Source organism: Maniola jurtina, chromosome 6 (assembly GCF_905333055.1).
Source record: "Maniola jurtina chromosome 6, ilManJurt1.1, whole genome shotgun sequence".
Taxonomy (NCBI): domain Eukaryota; kingdom Metazoa; phylum Arthropoda; class Insecta; order Lepidoptera; family Nymphalidae; genus Maniola; species Maniola jurtina.
This window is the reverse complement of record NC_060034.1, coordinates 3,760,907-3,783,521: the sequence shown is the minus strand read 5'-3', so window position 1 is coordinate 3,783,521 and position 22,615 is coordinate 3,760,907. Positions and strand designations below refer to the sequence as shown.

The following is a 22,615-nucleotide window of genomic DNA, read 5'->3' as shown; positions in this document are numbered from 1 at the left end:
TCCTATCTTTGCGATTCTCTGATAAGATGTGGCTAATTCAAAATTCTCGTCACGACTCAGCTTGATATGACGATTAATATAATTCAATTCTTGATTTTATGGCTTTTCTCTGTGCCAAATGGGCAAAATTTACTTCGCCAATATCGCGTGCAGACGATGATTTATATGTTTCGTATTATTTATAAAGTATCTAATATGGGATCTTTCATTTCGATCTTGTTTACAGTAATCTTTGATGTGAAAAATAAAAAGGAATGCATTCTGTCTACGAGCTGTCTAGGAGATTTAAATAAAATCAAAGAGATTTAGATCTATGAGTACAACGAGTACAATCACATAAAAGCATCGATGTATAAAAGTTAATTTATACATCAAACTAATGCTTAGGTCTTTGCGAACCATGCTGTGGATAGTTTTCTAAGGATTGCATTATTACAAACAATTATTTATAGTAGACTAGATGACGCCTGCGGCTTCGACCGCGTGGATTTAGGTTTTTATAAATCCAGTGGGAACTTGTCAGTTTTCCGGAATAAAAAGTAGCCTTTGTCCTTCCCCGGAATGCGAGCTATCACTGTACAAAATTTCGTCAAAATCGGTTGAACAGATGAGCCGTGAAAAGCTAGCAGACGGACAGACAGACATACTTTCGCATTTATAATATTAAGTATGGAAGCGTGGATTAGGTGATGTCCTGTATGCATTGCAATGCGATTCACGAACCAACTATTGTACGTTGATGGTACTAATTACTATGACAGAAACCTTTCTGCAAGTCTGTATAATAACACTGTACATACTTTCAACTCAATCAATGACGAGTCGAACGATGCACGACCGTATGGGTACAGAAAAACATTAATTTTTATGTATAAATTGCGTTGTATATTTTTATAGGCTTTCGTTTCATCTTTGCACACTGCTGAGGATTGCGGCTCCAATTCGATATGACCTGCTTAACGATGTCTATTCAGTTCTACTCTTCTTCGCGATTCGCAGTGTAACAAGCATTGCAGATGGGAAAATCAAGTACTTCACCGGTGCGTTCAGTCTAGGGCTACGTCCACGTGGATTCTTTTCTGCGACCATGAGAGGTACGAATTGAACCTACTTAGCAGAGTTTAATCCGCTTCTCTCTCTCAATACTGAAGATCGTGGTCCTGGCAAGAAGCCTGGAATGGATCAGATGTTTCCATTTCCTTCTGCTGGTGGCCATTTTAGTGATGGTCTAGAACTGGCACGAATTGGAATCCTTCAGTTGGTCAGATCATCTAGTTGGTGAGCAGCCTCTTCCCCTTCTGCCCTCAGTGTTGCCCGTAACAATCAGATTTTCTAGACTGTCATTCCCACGCCGCTTGATGTGCTCAAAATAATACGCCTAGCGCTGCTATTGGCAAACATAGCAAAAAATTGTGACAAAACATATTGAAGGAAGTACAATATTGACACGCGATGTCCGGCAGGTGAGGGGAGAATGCGCCTGCACTGGGCAGTGCGATAAGGCGCGATACTACGCTGGTGGCGTGATGATGGTCAATATTTACCCAAGATTCTTTTCGGCGTATGACGTAACTCGTTTAAGTATTTAGTAGTGGTCGCCGCAAGGACGTGCCTCCTCGCGAGTATATTAGCTATCTGCCATTCTATTTTTTAATTTTTAGACTAGCGCTTGCTTGCAATCAGACCTACTGACTAGTGATGATACAGGCTAGAAGATATCTATTTCCTCTTGACTTGAAGGTAGGTAGTAGGTACCCATTTTAAAAGCTATTTTTAAAAAGCGTTAAGTCCAAAAGTATTATTCTAATAAGAATGTTACGTAGGACCAATTTATCTAAAAACGTTGGTCCTACGTAGGGTTATTTTAAGAAACATCAGTTCCATTAAATTTCCTTTCTCCTCCTTCCTCAGTATTTTTTACAATTTTAAGAAATTGGAGTCTCAAGGTGCAAGGATGGCGACCTCGCACGGAAAGCGCAACGTTGCGTTCGAAGGGGTGCCTCACTGGGTGAACAGATGACATCAAATAAGTCGAGAGTGTGAAAAAACAAGTGACCTATGCCCAATATCTATTGGTTGATGATGATGATGAGAACTTTTGAGAATTAGCTGGGCTGCAGCCACATCTAACTATAAGAATCTCTGATATATTAGAGCTTCTTCACAAATACGATGTCATACATCTATGAAAATCAACAGACCAGTTATTAAGAGATGAGAAAATCTTTGCAGTACCTATATTATTACGTGAACGCCTCTCTATTTCACACCGAATGGTGTACCTACTTTTAGAAAATTCCTAACAAAGTTCTCATAAATAAAACTTATAAAACATTGAGTGATAATGAAAATGCTGCACAGAGAGAGGCCTTGATTTTTTCTGTTTACTTTTCGATTGCTGCTGAATATAACGCTGAAGCAAGACGTGTGTAATTTATTCTTTGATCGCTAAAAGCAAATAAATGAAAGTTTCTAAATCCAAACGAACTTTTGACCAATTTGGTTAGCAACATAAAGTTAACAATGATTATTATTTATTATTTATTATGTGCTCTATGGAAATGTTTACATAGAGCACATTTTTTTAAATAAATGACAAACGGTTGGTACCCTCGTGCTCATGTAAACTATGCCGATCATAGAGATAGCAAAATGCCGATAGAGACAACCTCGAACTTTGTAAATTGTAAGTAAGAAGGTATTCGTAGACACTCCCCGCGCTACGATACCGCATGCGACTTTGTCAAGAGAACAGACATTACTTATTATATTTGAATTCGCTAATGAGAAAACTTTTAAATAATTCGCCCTTTTCAATTAACACTAGCTAAATAATAAATAATTACAATTAAGATTAGCTAAAAAATCAAATCAATTTGAAATAACTATAAAAATAACAAAATTGTGCTTAAGAAAAGCAACTCCTCTGAAAGCCTATCGAAAACGTGGTCCATATTATATTCTAACTACCTTGAATTTACCCAAACTTGGGCCAGTATTTCCATCATTAATAATTGTAACAAAAAATATGAAAACTTAGCGAAGCCTTTCAGAGAATTAATCCTACATAACTAGTAATACTTCTTTCAACACAAATCTATGTATAAGTAGCAGTTCATATATTATGTTTCTTGGAACGGTTTAGCTCCTGAAAATTCCTTATGTAACCGTCAATTCGGGGTGAAACGTTGCCCATGCTTCAATTAGTAGAATATCTAATTATTGAAATGCCCTGATAATAATATCCATTTTAGCGTAATTTTATATCTAAACCAAACTTAATTAAAATTTTCAATATTTTCAGTACCAGTTTCTTCACTTTTTCAGCTTAAATAGTTATTATACCAATTAGCAAATGAAACTTAACTACGAAATGTACCTACATACTTAAAATGCACTACCTAATTAATTTAACATAAACCTGCCTAAAAACTGAAACAACGCGATCGATATAAATACTAGGTGCATTTTAAACGAACTTGAACCCTCGAAGTCATTATACTCGGGAGGGGTGATCGCGGATAAGGCACACGTAGCGGGTATTCTTGAAAAATCGACCAAGACGTTAATTTCGAAGGAAAAGCTGAAAACTGATCAGCTGATCGACACACCTCGGGAGTACAAATCTTGTAAAAGCGGCAGAACGTGACTTATATGAGGCGATGAAGATACGATCAGCTGATCGGGGTGACCGTAAAATTGCGAAATCAGAGGGGTTTTTATGGAGTTCAGCGTACTCACCGGCTGCGTTCGTCAGCCACCACCAGCAGCAGCAGGCGGCCACGAGCGCCCGAGCGCCGGCCATGTCAGCGGCAGCGCATCTCACGCGCGCTCTCGCCGGCCGCCCCGGGCGGACTGATCCGCACGCCGGGCCGCCCCGCGCGATCGATGCACGCGCGCGCCGCACGCACCCTCGCACCCCCGCCCCGGCGCCCCGCGCACGCCCCGGCACCCCCATGTTTTCCCGAGAGCCGAGTTTCCTCGGAGAGCGCGCGCGCTGCCCTCTTTCCTTCGCTCGGATCGCTGACCGCCCCTAATTGATTGGACCCGTTCATTTGCCGAATACGTTTTAGGTCACCATCGCCGCAGAGACCCTGCGCAATATTTATTTTGTGCGAAACTTAAGTAACTTCGTTGTAAGACGTGAAACTTTGAGTTCACGCGAATGACCTTCCTCTAGAAAATGGTGTAACTAAAACGTAAAAATGTGCACTTATATCGTATTTATAATCCAACTTTAAGAGTTGGCATAACCTTTTTAAGAGTGAACAGCTCTGCCCTCGTAACTCTACAATTTGCAGTAATCGACACTTTTGCGATTTTCACTTTTTTACAAAAATGGAATCCCCAAGGAGCTTTCCGATACGACTAAATAAGATCTTGCACATTTTTAGTTCTGGGTATGGACCCAAGCCTCTACGACTGATAGTTTTAGGAGGTCGTTGAGGTAGGTACCTAATCGAGTTATTTTTTCCACATTCAAAAAAATTCCGCATTTTCCTGAACGGACATTTATAAGTTGTATGCGCGTAGTAGAGGAAAAAACATCAATTCAAAAATGTTTAACGGAGAACGGAGCCTTTTAGAAATTTTATAAAAAATATTCGATGACCATCTTTTTTTACCGTTTTATCAACTTAAGGTCTTAAGGTCTTAAAGTAGGTACTTAAGGTCTTTAATACTTAGTAAGCCTCTATAACTTACACTTTTTGAGGGCCGTTGGAATACTCTACTTTTCCACATTCAGGATATTTTATATTGATTCTAAACGAAAATTTAAAGCTTTAGGTATACAAATGTATAGTGGATCTTTTTTACCGGCTCACCAAAGGGCCCAAGGTCTGGAACAACATTTGTTTTGAGGCCATGCCTCTATCACACTATCACTAATAATATTATAAAGACGAAAGTTTGTATGTATGTGTATGTGTGTGTATGTTTGTTACTGCTTCACGCAAAAAACATTTGACGGATTTGGCTGTGGAATGGAGATAGATAATGTCCTGGATAAGCACATAAGCTACTTTTCATCCCCGAAATTAAAAGAGTTCCCACGGGACTTCGAAAACCTAAATCCACGCGAACGAAGTCACGGACATCAGCTAGTAACTGATAGTTTTTGAGGGCTGTAGGGATACTCAACTTAATTTTCCACATTCATAACGTTTTGTATTTTTCCTGAAAGAAGATTTTAAAGCTCTATGCACACATAGGTATAATGGGGGGGAAAAGGGGGTATAATGGGGGGGGCATACAAAAAATATCTGGAGCGCTTCTCGAATATAACATACATTTGTATGGAGACTATTTGTAGAAGTTATCGTGGTGGTCTCATAAAAATTTCTCAATCCAACTCCTTAATCCTGATGCTGCAGAGTTACTGCTCGCCTTTTGCTCATCAAGAGCCGAACGATTCAGGTCTTGATGAGCAGAATGAAATAATATTGTAAGTAAATGCCGAGCGATGCGACTTTGTTATAGCATTTTAAGTTCTAACTCTTTAATCCTGATGCTGCAAAACTCCTAAGCTGTGTGAATTGCGAAAGTTTTGCCGGTGAATTGATATTATAGGTACCAAGCAATGACTGAGTACACTAAAGAACGTATACCTAATAAAAACTTATATTAGAAAAGCCGACTTCCAAAACCACTAAAAAGTACTTAAAATAAATTGTTTCTACACGTATGTAAGTACCTACGTATGTATGAAGTCGGGCGAGCATAATAAAAGAAACAAGAAATCTAAGCGTGAAGCTCGCCCGACTTCACTATACACGTGTAGAAACAAAAATATATTTTTTTACTTAGTAGTGGTTTTGGAAGTCGGTTTATTTTTAATTTATTTTTTATTTGCTCTGTGTCCTCCGTGTTTCCTGCTTACAATCAAATAATGAATAGGCATCTTCTAGGCAAGTCCTCTCCAACCTAGACCTAATCATTGCTTTTTTAACCGACTTCCAAAAAAGGAGAAGGTTCTCAATTCTACAGGATCTTTTTTTTAATTTTTTATTAGGCATGATTGTCGTCAAGCACATACCTATCTTGCACTAAAAAACAAAATTACTAACTTTAAAACGAAAAGTCAATTTTTTCATTAATTTATGGGGTGCACCTGGGAGCACACACCCTAGTCCTTCCATTTGATCGGATTCAAATTTTCAAAAGCGGGAAGTTCGTTTTGTAGATCTCAAACAAACAGCTCGTTAGAAAGCCTGAAACACCGCAGAGACGTAAGCTCTTTGTTGTATTTATATTTTACATTTTTTTTTATTAAGAATATTATATTTATATTTTACATTTTTTTTTATTAAGAATATTATTATATGACTAATATCCCCCTTTTCCTCTCCAACTAGCTTATCGCTTTTATAACTTTTATAACGGAGAGTGTTCTGAGGAGTTATGACCTATTTCACTCTCCCTTTTCTACTACCTACTGCACCGCATGTCACCGAAAGTAATTTCATCTTCATCACTTATTGTCTGGTACCTACCTATATTAATATGTAGATATAATAATATTATTATAGATTTACTTTGAGCAGCCGTTGTGCTCAAGTTGTGCTAGATCTTTTATCCATTCAAAATGCAAATTATTATGCGAGCAACTTCTTTCGGCTGTGTTTCGATTGTTTCCACTAGAAGATGAAGCTATTCAAGATGTGGATCAAAACTGAATTCTTATAAAGCCTGCAACGCATCTAGGTGATTCCTCTAGTAGCTGCTATTGTTTATGGGCGGCGGTTATCATTTAACATCAAGTGACCTGCCTGCTCGTTTGCTCGCTAGTTACGTTATATTATTATAATATTTTGTTATACAACCCTTCCTTGATTTTAGATCGCAGTCTCGTGAAAACTTTAAAATGTGTAAAAATATTAATACACCCGATCTTTGCTAGGCACTTGAGCTTTGTGCACTGCAGCAACGTGGCATCAACTGCACTGGTTTCGAATACGATTCGGTGCTTGATGAGGATTGTTCTATGGTTCATAAATTGTTGAACGAACTTTTGACTTTTTGTTATTTGCCACTGACAAGTGACAGATGACAGCGATCGCAGCAATTCGTGGTCTGTGGATCGCAGACGCTGTCAAAAATTCAAAAGAAAATATTTTTGTTTTATATTTTCGTTTTTATCATTTTAATGTCCAAAAACCATAAAACAAAATAAGAAGAAGTAAAAACCAAGCATACAAAAAATATTTAAAAGTGATAATTTGAAAATTGCAGCATTTATTTCTATAACGCATATTCTAACCTTCGTATCTAATAAAATGAAATTGAGACATGGGTACTACGACATATTTGTGCGAACTTGTGCCAAATACCCTTCCAAAATTGCTATGAGACATTATGATAACGGCGGGTACAAGAATTACACGTATTCCGAACTGTATGGAGTGTGCGAGTACATATCACAGAACCTGCAACAGATGGTTTGCGGCAAAGGCATCATTGCCTTAGTTTCGGAGAGAAATATAATTATACCATGCGTTATCGCTGCGTAAGTTCTTTTACTTTCTGAGATGTTGCAGATCTTCAGATCAGATCTCTATATTACGTAGACCATTAATAATTTATTGTGAGCAACTCTATCTAAACCTTGACAATACTTGTTGCTGTCAGACATAGCAGTTAGCACCACTTTTTTGACTTTAATCACCACAGTAAGTTATGAAGAATTATATAGTGCATATTAAAATAATATTTACTTAGGAAACTTGAAATATGCTTAAATTAGCTATGGCTCTTTACTTTTCCTACTTGTTTGGGTGAAGCAGTATCTTTGCTCTAATAGGCTGGTTTTGATCGAAGTAATAGCAATATGTAGGTATGTAAAGTACATAATAATCATAAATTATACATCATTGCTTTATCCTTTGAGATTAGGTGTTTGTAGTATAAGCCAAGGTCTCACCTTTCTACCACTTATTGAAAGCAGAGAAACTGCACTTTATTTTTTGTTGTTTTTTATGTTGGTACTCATATTGTTTTATGTATTATGTAAAATTTCATGAAGCAAACTTTTCTGAGCAATATTTTCTTTTAATATTATTACCATAGTATTATGCCAGATTAATTATATTTATCTGATCATCTAAAAAAAATTACAAATTTTTACATCTCTTTCAGTAACTTATTTGAATCTTATTATTTTACTTTCAGGGCTCACAAATGCAGTACAAGTTTCATGTTTTTAGATCCTTCACAAGATGTCCAGGCTATTACTAGTCAAGTGAATTGTAAAATTCTGATTACAATCAAAGAGTTTGAGAAAGAGGTTTCATATAAGCTAATTGGTAAAAAGCCAGACAAAAGGCTCATTGTTTTTAACATGATCATAGACTTCCATGACTTACAACAGAGTGGAAGCCAGCACACCTATAGACATATTCCAGAGCATTCTTACATAGCAATGACGTCCGGCAGCACTGGAGAACCAAAGCATATCGAAGTCCCTGTCCATTGTCTCCAACCAAACATAGATGATCTCACTAAACTGTTTGAAATTTCACCTCAAGATGTCATTTACTTCTCAACACCATTAACTTTTGATCCCTCAATGATTGAAATACTCCTAGCTTGTATGAATGGAGCCTCTCTACTCATAGCTCCAGAGAAAACAGACATACTATTCCCAGAGAATAAAGAAAATTCAGTCACATTTTGGCAGACCACTCCATCAAAATTTTTCCAGTATTCAAATGCTGACATTAAGAATAAGATTCTTAGTGCAAATTCGACGCTTAAAACGTTAGCTTTGGGTGGTGAACCTTTGAATGGTGTAAAGAGAGTAAAAGAACTAAAGGATGCTATGAATAAAACAAGAATATTTACTTTGTATGGTGTGACTGAGATGTCATGCTGGGCTTGCGTCGCTGAGCTGGATCTCAGTAAAATATTGGATGACAGGGAAATACCACTTGGTGAATGCCTCTCTGAGACACAAATAGTGGTAGAGCCAAGCAACCATCAAGAGAAGGACACTGGAAGAATAATCCTAGGTAAACTTAATGATTACTTCTTTTTATGAGAAATAAAATTCATTGCACATATTTAATCATTGCCAAATGGGCCTATGTATTGTTTATGAGTTGTTTCTATAGAGACTTGAAAATGCTCAAGAGTTTGATATTGCACAGAACAAAGAGTTTGGAAGTTCACTGACTTCACCAGGTTTGTTACCACTAACCAGTGAACAGCTTAAATAACAACAATTGTATTGATTGAAATCATATTTTGTGTTTTTCATCAAAACATATTAATTTTGTTACAGTAAGTAAGACAAGAAAATGTGTAATTCTAAACAAGTCTATTGGCACAGAAGAAGAGAATTCATTAAAATTCATTGACACTGGAGACATTGGCGAAGTTAGAAATGGCACTATTTATTACAGAGGAAGGAAAGATGATATTATCAAAAGATTTGGTCACAAAGTCAACTTGCAAGCAATAGAAGCAGCAGTGATGCAGTGTCCGAGAGTTAAAACCTGTTCATGTGTGTGGCTTCCAAAGCCTATGCTGCTAGTTGTGTACTTTTCTTCTGAAAGTCTCAGTAGTCAGGAACTTTTGGACTTCCTAAAATGTAAGCTTGATGACAAGCTTTGGCCTGACAAAACTATTAAAGTGGACAATTTACCAACAAACCCACATGGCAAAGTATCCAAACGAATACTTTCACAATTGTTTGAAAAATCTTCACAAATGCCGAAAACATTAGATTCTTTAAGATCAATGTTTTTGAAGGAACTGAAAGTATCATTAGGTTTAAATTTAACATATGAAGACATTAAGCACAAGGACTTTTTTGCAATTGGTGGTACATCTTTCCTCGCCGTTTCTATGTGCAATAGGCTGTCTTTAATGTACCCACAATTTGGGAAGTTTATTTTGCCATTTCTAGTCATGCGAAGAAAAACTATTGATGAAATTATTCAATTAGCTTACCAGGAATTGAATTTAGAAATAAAGAAGTCAAAAAAACGTTTAAAAAGGTCCAGATCAAATACAGAGAGTTTTATATCAACTGCTCAATCTACTAAGAAGTTGATTGAGAATCCTGGCCAACAGTCTCCCGAGGAGTATGTTGTGCTTTGGTCGTATGACACGGGCAAATGTGTTGATGCATCTCCCACCTTATATCAGCATGGATTGTAAGTTCATATTTGCCCTAATCAGTAGTATCTAATCATGCCGAGGCTGCCAACAAGAGCCTTTGCTGTCCGTCTGGCTGTCTGTCTGTCAGGGGGTTGTATCTTATAAAATGTAGAAGATAGAGTTGAAACTTTCGTGAACATTAAATAAATCAAAGTTATTTCTTGTATGATGGTATGGAACCCTTCGTGTGCGAGCCCAACTCGCACTTGACCGATTTTTCTTTTTTTATTAACCCTGCGGTGAAAACGATATCAATATATAATTATTCTTTCGCAAGATTAAAAATGAAGATTAGCAAGAAAAAATGAAGATTAGCAAGAAAATTATTTTGCTATAATCCGCCAACAGTTGGCGGATTATAGCAAAATAATTTTTAACTGTTTCTTGCTAAACATGAACTTCCGCAAAGTAACGCCTGATTCTATCCAATAATTATTCTTTCATAATGCATTGGCGCATGATACTAAGCTAAAATAGTTTTTCCATTACAGCACCTTGTACGTTACAGTAGGTAGTCACTCAGGACAAATCGTAGTCATAGACGCGATTAGCGGGCTAACTAAAGGCGTTATCAAAGTGAAGTCGCGGGTCGAAGCTGCAGTTTGCTGTTCCACCGAGGCACCTCTATCTACGCCGTGTGGCATGGTGGGCACCTACGATGGCACCGTAGTCTGTTTCACTCTAGAAACTGGCAAAGAGTTGTGGAGAATCAATGTAGGTTCGATGATTAAGAGCAAAGGAGTGTGTTGCAAGGGATTGCTGTATATTGCGTCGTATGATGGGAATATACGATGTATGGATCTTTTGGTATGTACCAAGAATATAACATAGCCTATGCCACTCTCCAGGTCTTGAACTATACCCATACAAAAAATCACGCTGATCCGTTGCAACGTGGTTGAAGGACAAACTAACAAACCAACACATTTATAATATGACTAACTATTTTCTTTTAACATGGTCAGAGATAGTATGTATATTGTATATAACTTACTTAGCACCTATGAGCTACATAGGTAGATAAAAAACCATTTTTTTTTTTTTTTTGCACTTTTTCTTTTGCTTGCTTGCTCCGGAAAATCAAACTAATGCTTATACTTTTCTAAATGTTATTAATGCAACGTGGCGTTTGTGTTGTTGAAAACACGTGTTAGTGAGGTTTTGCATAATTTTAACTGTTGTGTCAATTTATTAGTTGGTGTCTGGACGTGAGTATTTAGATTAAGTGTTGGTGAAGGGAGAAACCCGAGTATGGAGGTCGATCCTCCGCCTGAACCTCCTGATCCGGGTGAAAATGTAACCGTCATGTCAGACCCCATTGAGAGCCCGCAGTCCATATCTATGGACTCAGAATCAACCCATCGTGGTACTAAACGAGCAATCCCGATAATTGATAACGATCAAGTTCCATCGTCCACTAAAAAAACTGTAATAGGGCCAAGCTCGACAGCCCCTTCAATGCAATCCGTTTACCTCCATCCTTCACTCTCAGACTCCCCAAAAAAATATACAAAAGATGATAAAGGTCCTTTCGTAGTGTACGTATCCCGTGAAGTGTCCGACCCTTCAGCCGGCGCTTCTATGAGAGCGATCAAATTCGGCCAGTTCCTTCACAAGAACAAAATAAGGTCAGTTCTTAACGACGGCGTGAAGAATGTTGGTAGAAACAAAGTTTCAGTTGAATTTGCAAATGGTCAAGCGGCTAATGAATTCTTAGAAAACCCTATACTTACCATATCCAAGCACATTGCATATATACCCACATTTAACATCACTCGCATGGGATTAGTCCGAGGTGTACCTGTAGACTGGCATCTGGACGAGTTTATTGACTCTGTGGAGCTCCCTGTAGGCTGCGGGGAGATCCTTAAAGCCCGACGCTTAAATCGCAAGAACATATTAGACAATGTTATGACCTGGGTTCCAACCCAATCCATTGTTTTAACATTTAGAGGACAAACTCTCCCTCCTAGAATTTTCTCCTATCATACATCTCTTCCCGTGGAAACCTACCGTCTCCCCACCATCCAATGTATAAATTGCTGCCGGTTTGGTCACATAAAAACTCAATGCAGATCAAAACCTCGTTGCTTTAAATGCTCCCAGCCTCATTCAGGTGAAACTTGTGAAGTACTTATTGAGAATGCAACTTGCTTACTCTGCGGTGGTAAACACATGGCTACAAATAAGAGCTGCCCTGAACACTCTCGGCAGCAATCTATAAAACTTGTCATGTCCGATGAAAATTTGTCCTATCAAGATGCCTCCTCCCGCTTCCCTCCCGTTCGCCGCTCATATGCCGATATGGCTAAAGAAATGTTTACCGCTCCTGCATACTCTCCCATTTTTAATCCTGTCAGACCTCGTCCTACACAAGCCCCGTCCAAATCTTACAAACAAACTGTCACCCGCTCCCCTCGCCCCAGACCCCAACCTGCAAAGGGGTACGATAGGCAAGCCCATCAGGACATCATCCACAACTTTCCTTCTTCCACACCTAATGGTTGCGCTCTGAATGCAGAACGTGATCACTCTTATGCTCAACCACCCAATGATAATAATACTCGTATATCTCTCACCAAATCCCTCACCAATATTCTTGAAAAGATAAACCAAAACCCTCCACCGTCCAACGTTGCTGAAATTATCATCAAAATCGCTTCTGTATTAAATAATGGCCTCCCTGGAGATACTCCAGTGGAATAGCCAAAGTATACGACGGAAAAAACATGAACTCGTTCATCTCCTTAATAAACATAAGCCCGCTGTCGCTGCCATCTCTGAGACATGGCTCCTGCCGGACTCTCGTTTCAGGGTGTCAGGCTTTGCCTGCCTGAGGGATGACAGGGATGACGGATATGCAGGTAGTGCTATTCTTGTTAGGCGCTCCCTTGCATACACTTCTATTTCCCTCCCGCCTCACTCTCATCAGCTCAATGCTGTTGCTGTGAGAGCCCTTGATGTCTCCTTTCTATCACTCTATATTCCACATCCTCATTCCTCTCTTATCCCTGAATTAAAATCTATTCTCTCCTCTCTTCCTCCCCCGGTACTAGTGATGGGTGATTTTAACTCCCATCACACGTCCTGGGGTTCCCATTCCTGTGACGGATTTTCCACTCTCTTGCTGGATGTTTTTGATGAATTAAATATTTGCATTCTTAACGATGGCTCTCCAACAAGAAGAGTGTATCCTTATCAAAATCCTAAAACTGCTGTCGATCTATCTCTTTGCTCTCCCTCTTTGGCTTCTCTTACCTCCTGGAAAACCCTCCCAAGTACCCACGGTAGTGACCACTTCCCTATTTTACTCAACATAGCACAAAAATCCATTCCACAGTATAATCCTAATCCCCTTCTTAAACACAAACTTAACAAGGCCAACCGGTCTGCTTTTGCGGAATCAGTTGACCTTCTTATTGATAACTTATCAGATGAAGACAGTACAGTCCTTTACTACGATAACTTTGTCAAAATTTTGAAATATTCAGCCGACCTCCATATACCACTCAAAACTACTAAACGTGATTTTATGGCATCTCCTCCCTGGTGGGATGAGGAATGCACCAACCTAATAAAAAAACGTAAAGATGCAGAAATTTCCTACACGATGTTAATGTCCCGTGAAAACTTTTTGGAATACCAGCGCACCGATGCCAAAGTCAAGAGATTGGTATCAAAAAAGAAAAAGCGAGGTTGGATTACTTTCTGCGAGTCTCTGGATCCCCGATCCCCATCTACCTTGGTATGGGATAGAATGAAAAGATACCGGCAATCTGTCTCCTCTAGTGACCCAACTTCCAATAACGCATCTGTTTGGTTAGATGCTTTTGCTGACAAACTTGCTCCACCATTTGTTCCATGCGAATATTCCTGTCCTCACCTAACTCCACTTACTTCCTCAGACACTATGGATGCCCCATTCAGTTTCTTGGAGTTGCAGTGTGTTCTCTCGGACCTTAAAGACTCAACTCCAGGGGAAGATGGTATCCCATATTCCTTTATTGTAAAACTTAACAATAAAGCGAAACACTGCTTTCTTAACATGATAAACAGGTTTCTAGAATCAGGAATCATCCCGGGACCTTGGAAAACGCAAGTAATAATCCCCATTAGGAAACCTGGTAAAGATCCTTCTGACCCAAATGCTTACCGCCCGATTGCCCTATCTTCAACTTTGGCCAAAATTATGGAGCACTTGATTAAAAACCGCTTGGAATGGATAATAGAAAGCAGAGGCTTAATTGCCAAGTCTCAATTTGGCTTTAGAAAGGGCCTTGGTACAATGGACAGCCTTGGAGTTCTTTCAACAGACATTCGAATAGCCCTAGCTAAAGGAGAGTACCTTGTGGGTGTATTCCTAGATATTGCAGCAGCATATGATAACGTTCTTCTCCCGGTACTCAGGCAGAAACTGCAACAGCTGAGCATCCCACCGAGATTAACTCAAATAATATGCAATCTTCTCTCATCTAGAACCATTCTGGTGAGAACTAAATCCCTAAATCTTCCCCCCAGAATGGTCTGGAAAGGTCTCCCTCAAGGTTCTGTTCTGAGCCCACTGCTCTACAATATTTACACCTATGATCTTGAAATGTCTGTTGAAAGTTTTTGTAACATCCTGCAATATGCAGATGACATAGCTCTGTACGCCAGCTCCAACTCCATGGACGAAATTTCTACCTGTTTGAACTCTGCTTTGTATTATCTAGGCCAGTGGTTGTCAGATCATGGGCTTACACTGTCAATCGATAAGTGCAAGGCAGTCATCTTCACAAGAAGAAGACAGATTCCAATACCCAATGTTATGTTTGAGGATCAACACATTTCTCTCGCATGCAAAACCAAATTTCTTGGCGTGGTTCTAGACTCCAGGCTGAACGGTGTAGCTCACTCCGACTATGTTACCCGTAAATGTGAAAGCAATATTAATATCCTGCGAGCCTTGTCAGGGGTATGGTGGGGTGCCCACCCTTACACCCAAAAGTTATTATATAACGCCATAATCCGTAGTCATATGGACTATGGATTATTTATTTTAGACCCTATAAATAAGTCGGCTTCAGAAAAATTAAATAAAATTCAATATAAATGCCTAAGGCTCATTCTTGGGGCCATGAAATCTTCTCCCACCAATGTATTGCAAGTTGAATGTGTTGACCCTCCTAGACTTCTACGGGCTCAATATCTCAGTGATCGCTTTATCTGTAAAGTATTACAACTCTCTTCCCATCCTTTATTGGACAAGCTTCATAAGCTTTCCTCCGTCTTAAGGCCAAACCATACCCGTCCATGCCTTTTAAAAAGTTTTGTCAAATATACTCAACTGCCACATCCACTCTACTCTTCTCCCAAACTCCCCTTGTTCTCCTCCTCATTTGCAGGGTTAACATATAACCCACCGATTGCCAGTCTAGGTCTTCATAAAGACACAAGTGAGGCAAATGCAAAATTTAATGAAATACTTCAAAACAACTGGTCCGATTCCTTAGCAATATATACAGATGCCTCCAAGTTATCCAACAATGGTTGTGTTGGTGCTGCCTGCTGGATTCCAAAATACAAGATAGTCCTTCAATACAAATGCCCCCCTGAAACATCGGTATTTACAGGAGAGTCTATTGCTATATTAGAAGCTACCCTTTTTATAGAGTCCCATAACGTACAACAATCAATTATACTGACAGACTCTTTAAGTTGCCTGCAAGCACTTAAAGGAAATCCCTTCCGTAGTAAAGCTCTGATCTCCATCATCTTTAAAATCAAAGAAACTCTATACTCCTGTCATCAAAAAGGTCTCTCTGTTACATTGGCATGGATCCCAAGTCACTCTGGTATAAAAGGTAATGAGAGTGCAGACTCCTATGCAAAGCTCGCCACTGAATCAGGTTCTCTAACATATTTTAAAAATCACTCCCAGGATCTGTGTGCTCTTGCAAAAACTGACCTTATTAATTCTTGGAACACATTGTGGATTGAATCAAAATCGGTTAAAGGTAAATATTATGCTTCTTTGCAATCTGAAATTCCTCGAAGACCGTGGTTCTTTTTTCATCAAAATATGGTTCGTTGGGTTGCTTCAACTATCACCCGGTTACGTATTGGGCACTCTTGCACTCCAGTCCATTTGGCCAAACTGAGAATTAGAGATCACTCTTTGTGCGAATGCGGTTTGGATGAAGGGTCACCCTCCCATATCCTCTTTTCCTGTCCAAGACTTGTATATAAACTTTATGATGTTCTCCCTCCTAAGATCCCTCGTCCCCTAAGTGTTGAATGTCTCTTAATGTTTGTGTTTAGTCCCTATGTAAAATTTTTGTGTAAATATATTAAGTCTAACAAAATAAAATTGTAAATTAATCTATTAAGTTTAAAATATTCTGTATATATTATTGTTTATGTAAGTACATGTACATAATATTTTTTTTTGTGTTGTTGTAGGTTATTTACTAACATCATAACCCATCTAGTCCAGTTACCTACCACAAATCGGACTGGGATTGTCCAGAAAAGACTTGGATGTAAATAAACCGTTCAACCTCCTTTGTGTTTTCTCCAAACAACGCGTCTTTGGCGAAGTGAATTGTGCTGTGTGGCACAACAAAAAGCCACTAAAATAAACAACAACAACAATGTTATTAATGCTTAAAAATCCTATAGAAATAGAAAATTATTTTACTTAATGAATATTATGAATAGATAGGCACCTACCTAATTACTACAACAAAAACTATTTTCAATAGACTTCTATATAATTTACAAGACCTATTCGATGCGGTAGCAGTGTCTGGAAATTTCAGACCTGTTTTGACCTTGGCAATTCAAGCGTAACGTAAAAACAGCGTTCTGAAAAAACAGTAGGTGCATAGTTAGGTATATATTATCAGTTAAGAACCCAGTTTTTTTTGAAGGCACAAAGAGAGATCTACTCATGTAGCACTAGCTAATGCCTTAGCAATGCGAAGAGCGCGCACCCCTTGATGATACTGTCAGATACCTTCCCATAGGAAAAAAACGAATTACTTTCTCACTAACAAAGCATCAAGTTCAAAAAAAAATCTTGGATACTGAGCTACTAAGTACCTACATAATATCCCCTAAAGAGTCTCTATCTACTTTCTTCACGGCCGGGGCACGGCTTTGCCGGTAGGGTAGACAAGTGTTATAATTAACACTTCTGATTAAAATAATGCTCATTTTGCAGACAGGTGAAATCAAACACACTATCAAAGTGGCAGAACAAGCCATATCAGCAGACTTGGTACTCGCCAAGCAGGAGTATATTCTGCTAGGCACATTATCTGGAGCGTGCGCCAGTGTACACGCCGAGACTAAAACTGTAGCGTGGCGCGGCGTACTGGGCAGCCCGGTGTTCGCGAGCCCTGCGCTATATGACAACGACAAATATGTGGTCTTCGCTGAAGTTAGCGGGGAAATACATTGTAGGACTGTGGAGAAAGGGATCCAGGTAAGGTGAAATGCTTTCGATTCTTTAGTTGGTACGTTAAAAAAAGGGTAGGTCCACTAAGCACCAGCTTAGCTGATGCTCTAGCTAGTTAAAAAATGTGAGGTTTCTTTTGACTCCTATTGAAGTTTCTGACGCTATGAATAGAAAAAATTATACTTGCTTAATAATAATGTCTTGCTTGCTTTCATTGGTAGTAATGGGTGTTAATGGGCTCTGCTCAGCCTATCAGGAACATGTTATGAGTTTTATTATTATGAGTTTGTTCGTTTTGGTTTTGGCGAATTTGGTCCCAAGTCCCCACTCCCCATACTGAACGAAGCTTTGAGTTAAAATCTATTTTACACTAGTGTATAAAGATGAAAAAAAATTATCGATTTTTTGACAATTTTTTTTTGATCTGACATTAATTCTGATATAGTGAGATTCACTTCCTGAATGAAAAAAAAAAAACAGAGTGCAAGCTTTTTAACAAAAAAAAAAATTCATTTAAATAGATGTGTCAAACTTCAAAGTTTTTGTATTCTAACTATGAACATCCATTTTCAGATTTGGAAGTATCAAGGAGCAAAAGGAAACATATTCTCATCAATTTACATAAAGGAAATTGACAGATTAAAATGGCAAATGGTGTTTGGATGCCATGACAACAAAGTGTACAGCATCATGGTCAAGAACTTCCAACCATTGCTGCATTGGAAAACCCAACTCACAGCCCCTATTTACTCTACTCCAAGAAGCTTAGGCGACAAGTTGATATTGGCAGTTTCAAACAATGGGATACTATGCATCCTTGACTCTGATACTGGAACTGTAATTTCAGAGTATACTCTACCAAATGAAATATTTTCAACTCCTGCTGTGTATGGAGATTATATTTTTATTGGGTGCAGAAATGACCATCTGTACTCTTTGAAATACATATTGAATGTATAATCATACAAAACTTCTAGTTGCTTGTACAGCAAGTGTGAAATGTTACTGTGAATTACAGTCAATTGACCTAATTTTTTTTATTGGAATGACTAAACTAGAAGTTTAGTTTGGTGAGACTGTGGCATACCTAAATAACTTATATTTAGTACAAAAATATAAATTAATCTAGTCATATTCAATAAGAATAAAGTATTAATATCTGAGATTGTTGTATTATTTCTTTAAAATGAAACCCAAAACATAAAATCAAATACTTTTTTGTCGTAATGTAACTTTATTCATGATCTTACACAGAACATTAAAAGTGTATAATGAGCATTCATATTATATTTATTGACATGTTACAAATGTGATATTGATCCAACACGAAACAGTACCTCAATGGAATGCATGTTTTGATGCACAGCTATACATATACCACTTGACTTGTGCCGATCATTAAATGTATCTCATAAATCTTAAATTATACATAAAAAGCATCCTTAAAATCACAAATAATTCCTATATATAATTATACATTTTTGAATAGTTTAGTAAAAATAAAAAATGTTGAGTGAATACGAGCACACAGCTCAAACATCTAGTAATGCAACAAAGCTGTAAAATTTTCCCAATCCCTAATCAACATTTTATTCCTTTAGCCAATATGTATAAACAAATATTAAAATTAACAAGCAATATACAATAATAGGACAATATTTACTGCTCCTCCTCTCCCAATTCCAGTTTCACTTTAGAGAAGTCAAAATCTTCACCTGTTCCTCGCTTATAGATCTTGAGGACATCTAAGCAAGTGGTCTCAAAGTGTGAGGTCGCATCATATGACTCGGAAATGAAGATTTGGCTTTGGCTACCATCATCAGTAGGCTCGTAGTAATCTGATACTGATACAAACTTCTGCCTGATCGACCCCAACAGATCCAAACCAGGTTTGATCTCAGATTCAGGATCATTAGTCTCCACAGTAGTTGACACCATAGCAATAAACCAGCCCTTAGCAGCCACCTGGTGGGTGTAAGACACCAGAGATACATAAATATCAGAATTCCTTCCAACCTGTTTCTGAGGGATGATGATCTGAGTAGACAGAGCATCTTTAGTGTTACTAATAGGGTGATCTAGCAAACAAATACACCTGATAACTTGTCCACGCTTGTTCACTCGCTCAGGAACGTAGCTGGGGTCGCAGTATACTTGTTTGCACTTAGCAACTTCATTTCCAGAGCGCACGCCAACCACCCTGCCTCCCTCGCCCAGAACAATCTCATCAATAGGCTTGTCTAACATGTAAGTTCCACCATAGATAGCAGACAGCCGAGCAAAGCCTTGAGGTAGCTCTCCTAAGCCATACATTGGATAAAGATATGGTGACTTTCCATACCGAGCAAGAGAATCTGAATACAACTTAATACGGTTAATTGTTTGAATAGCTGGCTGCTGAAGGTAGGTATCATCTAAATAAAGAGCCAAAGCGTGCCCTGTAAAGTCTTGGGTGTTTCTGTCAAGTCCAAATTTGTCATACAATGACTGCATGTTCGCAGTGCTGGGGTCGAAATCCTTCCAAGTTTTCGTGTCCTCCTCTTGGAAGTCTTGCACGTAGATCAGGAAGTTGCGGAAACGCCTCTTTTCAAACATACCCATCAGATCGGACGCCAGCGCCTCTTTCTGGTCCACCGGGACTTTTGCGATCTTTCCACCTTTGTACACATAGCTGCCTTCGACGGACTTGAACTCCAGGTACCGGGTGACGCCCGTATGGATCAGCAGCTTGACTAGAAGACCATTCGCCATCAAAAACTTTGGTATCAAATCCACATTCCAGTCGCGACCTCGACCGTATGTTTCATCCGGAGCCGGTGCATTGAACTTTGCGAACAATTCTTCTAACGGGGTAATCGAAGCAGATTCACCGCCGTAATACTTATTCCGATCAATGTGTAGAACTTTTTTGCCGGACACGGACAGCATACCGCTGAGGATACATTCCTTCAGACCGGTGCCTAGAACGATTGCATCGTATTCTTCATCCATGCTGATGAAAGATCACACGATGAAATTCTTACAAGATTAGAAAATACACGGATAACTTGAGAGTTAAACGTCAAAATGTCGGAAGTTTCGGAAACTAAAATTAATATGTCGGCCGGCGCTGACGTCGACGAGTTAATTTTAATACCAGTGTTGCCAGTGGCAGATAGTCAATTGTAACACGAGACATCTCAAAATGTAACATTTTCACGAGAAAAGTAACATTTCCTTATTTTTCGTGGAAAATAAAAGTAATAAGGTGCACAGGTTAATATGGCACTTTATTATACAAAAATTTTAACAGTTTTCTTGTCCCATTAGTTAAGCTTAAAAAGAATCGTAATAATAATTGTTGATTGAATAAATTGACTGCTGATCCTGAAAAAGAAAAACAAATCAATATGTAAAAGAATAATATAACAACGGATTTAGAAATGTCTTTGAATAGCTAACTATAACTTATTTTGTTAATCAATTTATAATACAAGTGTAAATTAAAAATTTATATCACCCGAACAAGTGAAGGTTACATTAACTAGAAAAGAGCTGATAACTTTCAAACGGCTGAACCGATTTTCTTTGATTATAGTTAGCTAAGAACACTTTCCATCAAGCCACCTTTCAAACAAAAAAACTAAATTAAAATCGGTTCATTAGTCTGAGAGCTACGATGCCATACACAGATACACACGTCAAACTTATAACACCCCTGTTTTGGATCGGGGGTTAAAAAGATTAAAATCGTCTTATATCGGGCGATCTGGCAACACAGGACTGTTTGAGTTTGAGAGGCTACGCACTAGGTGGACTTTGTCTGTGTAGCGTTTGATGGCGCGCGTGTGGTGCCTTTTTGGAGCGTTTTTTTTTTTTTTTTTGTTAAAAGTGGCTGGTTTTTGTGTTTCACTGGCGTTTTTGGTGCTAGAACCATGCTGGAACTAACTGGGAAGCGCTCTAAAGGGGCGCCGTGTGTATGTCGGCGAGCGCCGGCACAGACGAAGTCCTTACTTATATAGTTTCCCTAACTTGAAAACATCTACAAACTTGACATTGGCTAATCTTTGTAAAGCCAGACGAGAGAATAAAAAAAAAACGCACTAGGTAGGTACGCAGTGAAGAAAATTACGCGGGAATTTCAAATTCGTTTTGTTAACTGAACAATACTAGGAAGGTACCTAACTACTTACCTTGGTCTCAGCAAAGAGATCGATAGATTCGATAGCAAAACTCAAATTTTAGGTTACGCCTGCCGGTATCTACTCAGCTCGCTCTCATTCCTGTAAAGAAAACCGAAGTTACCTACAACAATAACTACTACATGAACTTCTGGAAACTAATGTGACTTAATAATAATGGTTGCGCCAGTTAAAAATAAATACAAATTTAATTAAATTACGCGGTGCCTTCCTAAATTCCACTTTCCATACACCCTGAAAGCACTGAAGGACCAAAAGGCGAGAAGCCAGAGCTGCCTCAGTGGACAAAATTAGAAAAAAAGCTACAACGATGGCGCCACTTACACACTTCGAAAAGCAAGGAAGCAATGTGTCGTGCTCGTAACATAAAATAATAATTTTAACGTATTCCCGACTTTTTATTTCTATATGATTGTGCCAAAATATCAGTGAAGTGATCCGCGACGTGCATTCGGAGAGGAAGAGGCAACGGCGCCGTTAGCTGTCCAGAAGATAGACAGACCAGAGGTTAGTGCTGTTCCCTTCTTCCAGAAAATTCCTATCTCTTTTTTATAGCACCGCGTCACTTTTTTGATTTTAATATTACAGTCCACTACTATCACAATATCATAAAATAACATAACGTAACTGGCGCAATCATATAAGTGGTCCTTCGAGCCGGATGTAAGTGGTGACTTCTCCGGAATATTTCAGCATATTTCGTTTATTAGAAATACTTTTTAGGCTCTAATAAATGATATTTTATAATATTTACATGTAATATTCATTGAGAATATATGTATTTTACTATTTTAGTTAAAAAGAAAAAACGTGGCAATTGCGTCATCTTTCT

General features: G+C 38.5%; 3 protein-coding genes and 1 long non-coding RNA gene across 8 annotated transcripts in view; 2 read left to right on the top strand and 2 right to left on the bottom strand.

Annotated features, from left to right (window-relative positions):
- The window catches only part of LOC123866015 (protein kinase C-binding protein NELL1-like), a 61,147-nt gene extending 57,302 nt beyond the window's left edge, over window positions 1-3,845 (bottom strand). For all 3 annotated transcript variants that reach the window (XM_045907308.1, XM_045907309.1, XM_045907310.1), the window contains exon 1: window positions 3,742-3,845. In XM_045907308.1, coding sequence (XP_045763264.1) covers window positions 3,742-3,805 — 64 coding nt within the window. In that variant the 5' untranslated portion in view covers window positions 3,806-3,845. The remainder of the gene's footprint in view (window positions 1-3,741) is intronic.
- Window positions 3,846-7,119: 3,274 nt separating this feature from the next.
- On the top strand, window positions 7,120-18,765 carry LOC123865950 (beta-alanine-activating enzyme). Of its 3 annotated transcripts, none has more exons than XM_045907171.1 (6): window positions 7,120-7,507; window positions 8,170-9,008; window positions 9,281-10,157; window positions 10,653-10,968; window positions 17,366-17,629; window positions 18,176-18,765. In XM_045907171.1, the coding sequence occupies exons 1-6, from the start codon at window positions 7,278-7,280 to the stop codon at window positions 18,560-18,562; spliced, it is 2,913 nt and encodes a 970-aa protein (XP_045763127.1). In that variant the 5' UTR covers window positions 7,120-7,277; the 3' UTR covers window positions 18,563-18,765. The 3 variants fall into 3 exon arrangements, with proteins under 3 accessions (XP_045763127.1, XP_045763130.1, XP_045763129.1); XM_045907174.1 differs by having other exon boundaries at window positions 7,296-7,365; XM_045907173.1 differs by lacking the exon at window positions 7,120-7,507 and adding an exon at window positions 7,543-7,670.
- LOC123865951 lies at window positions 11,285-16,794 on the top strand. The gene is made up of 2 exons (XR_006796082.1): window positions 11,285-11,369; window positions 16,603-16,794. It is a non-coding gene; the product is annotated as an uncharacterized LOC123865951 (long non-coding RNA).
- A 37-nt stretch (window positions 18,766-18,802) lies between the features above and the next one.
- On the bottom strand, window positions 18,803-20,732 carry LOC123865976 (rab GDP dissociation inhibitor alpha). The gene has a single exon (XM_045907235.1). The coding sequence runs from the start codon at window positions 20,591-20,593 to the stop codon at window positions 19,262-19,264; it is 1,332 nt and encodes a 443-aa protein (XP_045763191.1). The 5' UTR covers window positions 20,594-20,732; the 3' UTR covers window positions 18,803-19,261.
- Window positions 20,733-22,615: the final 1,883 nt, after the last annotated feature.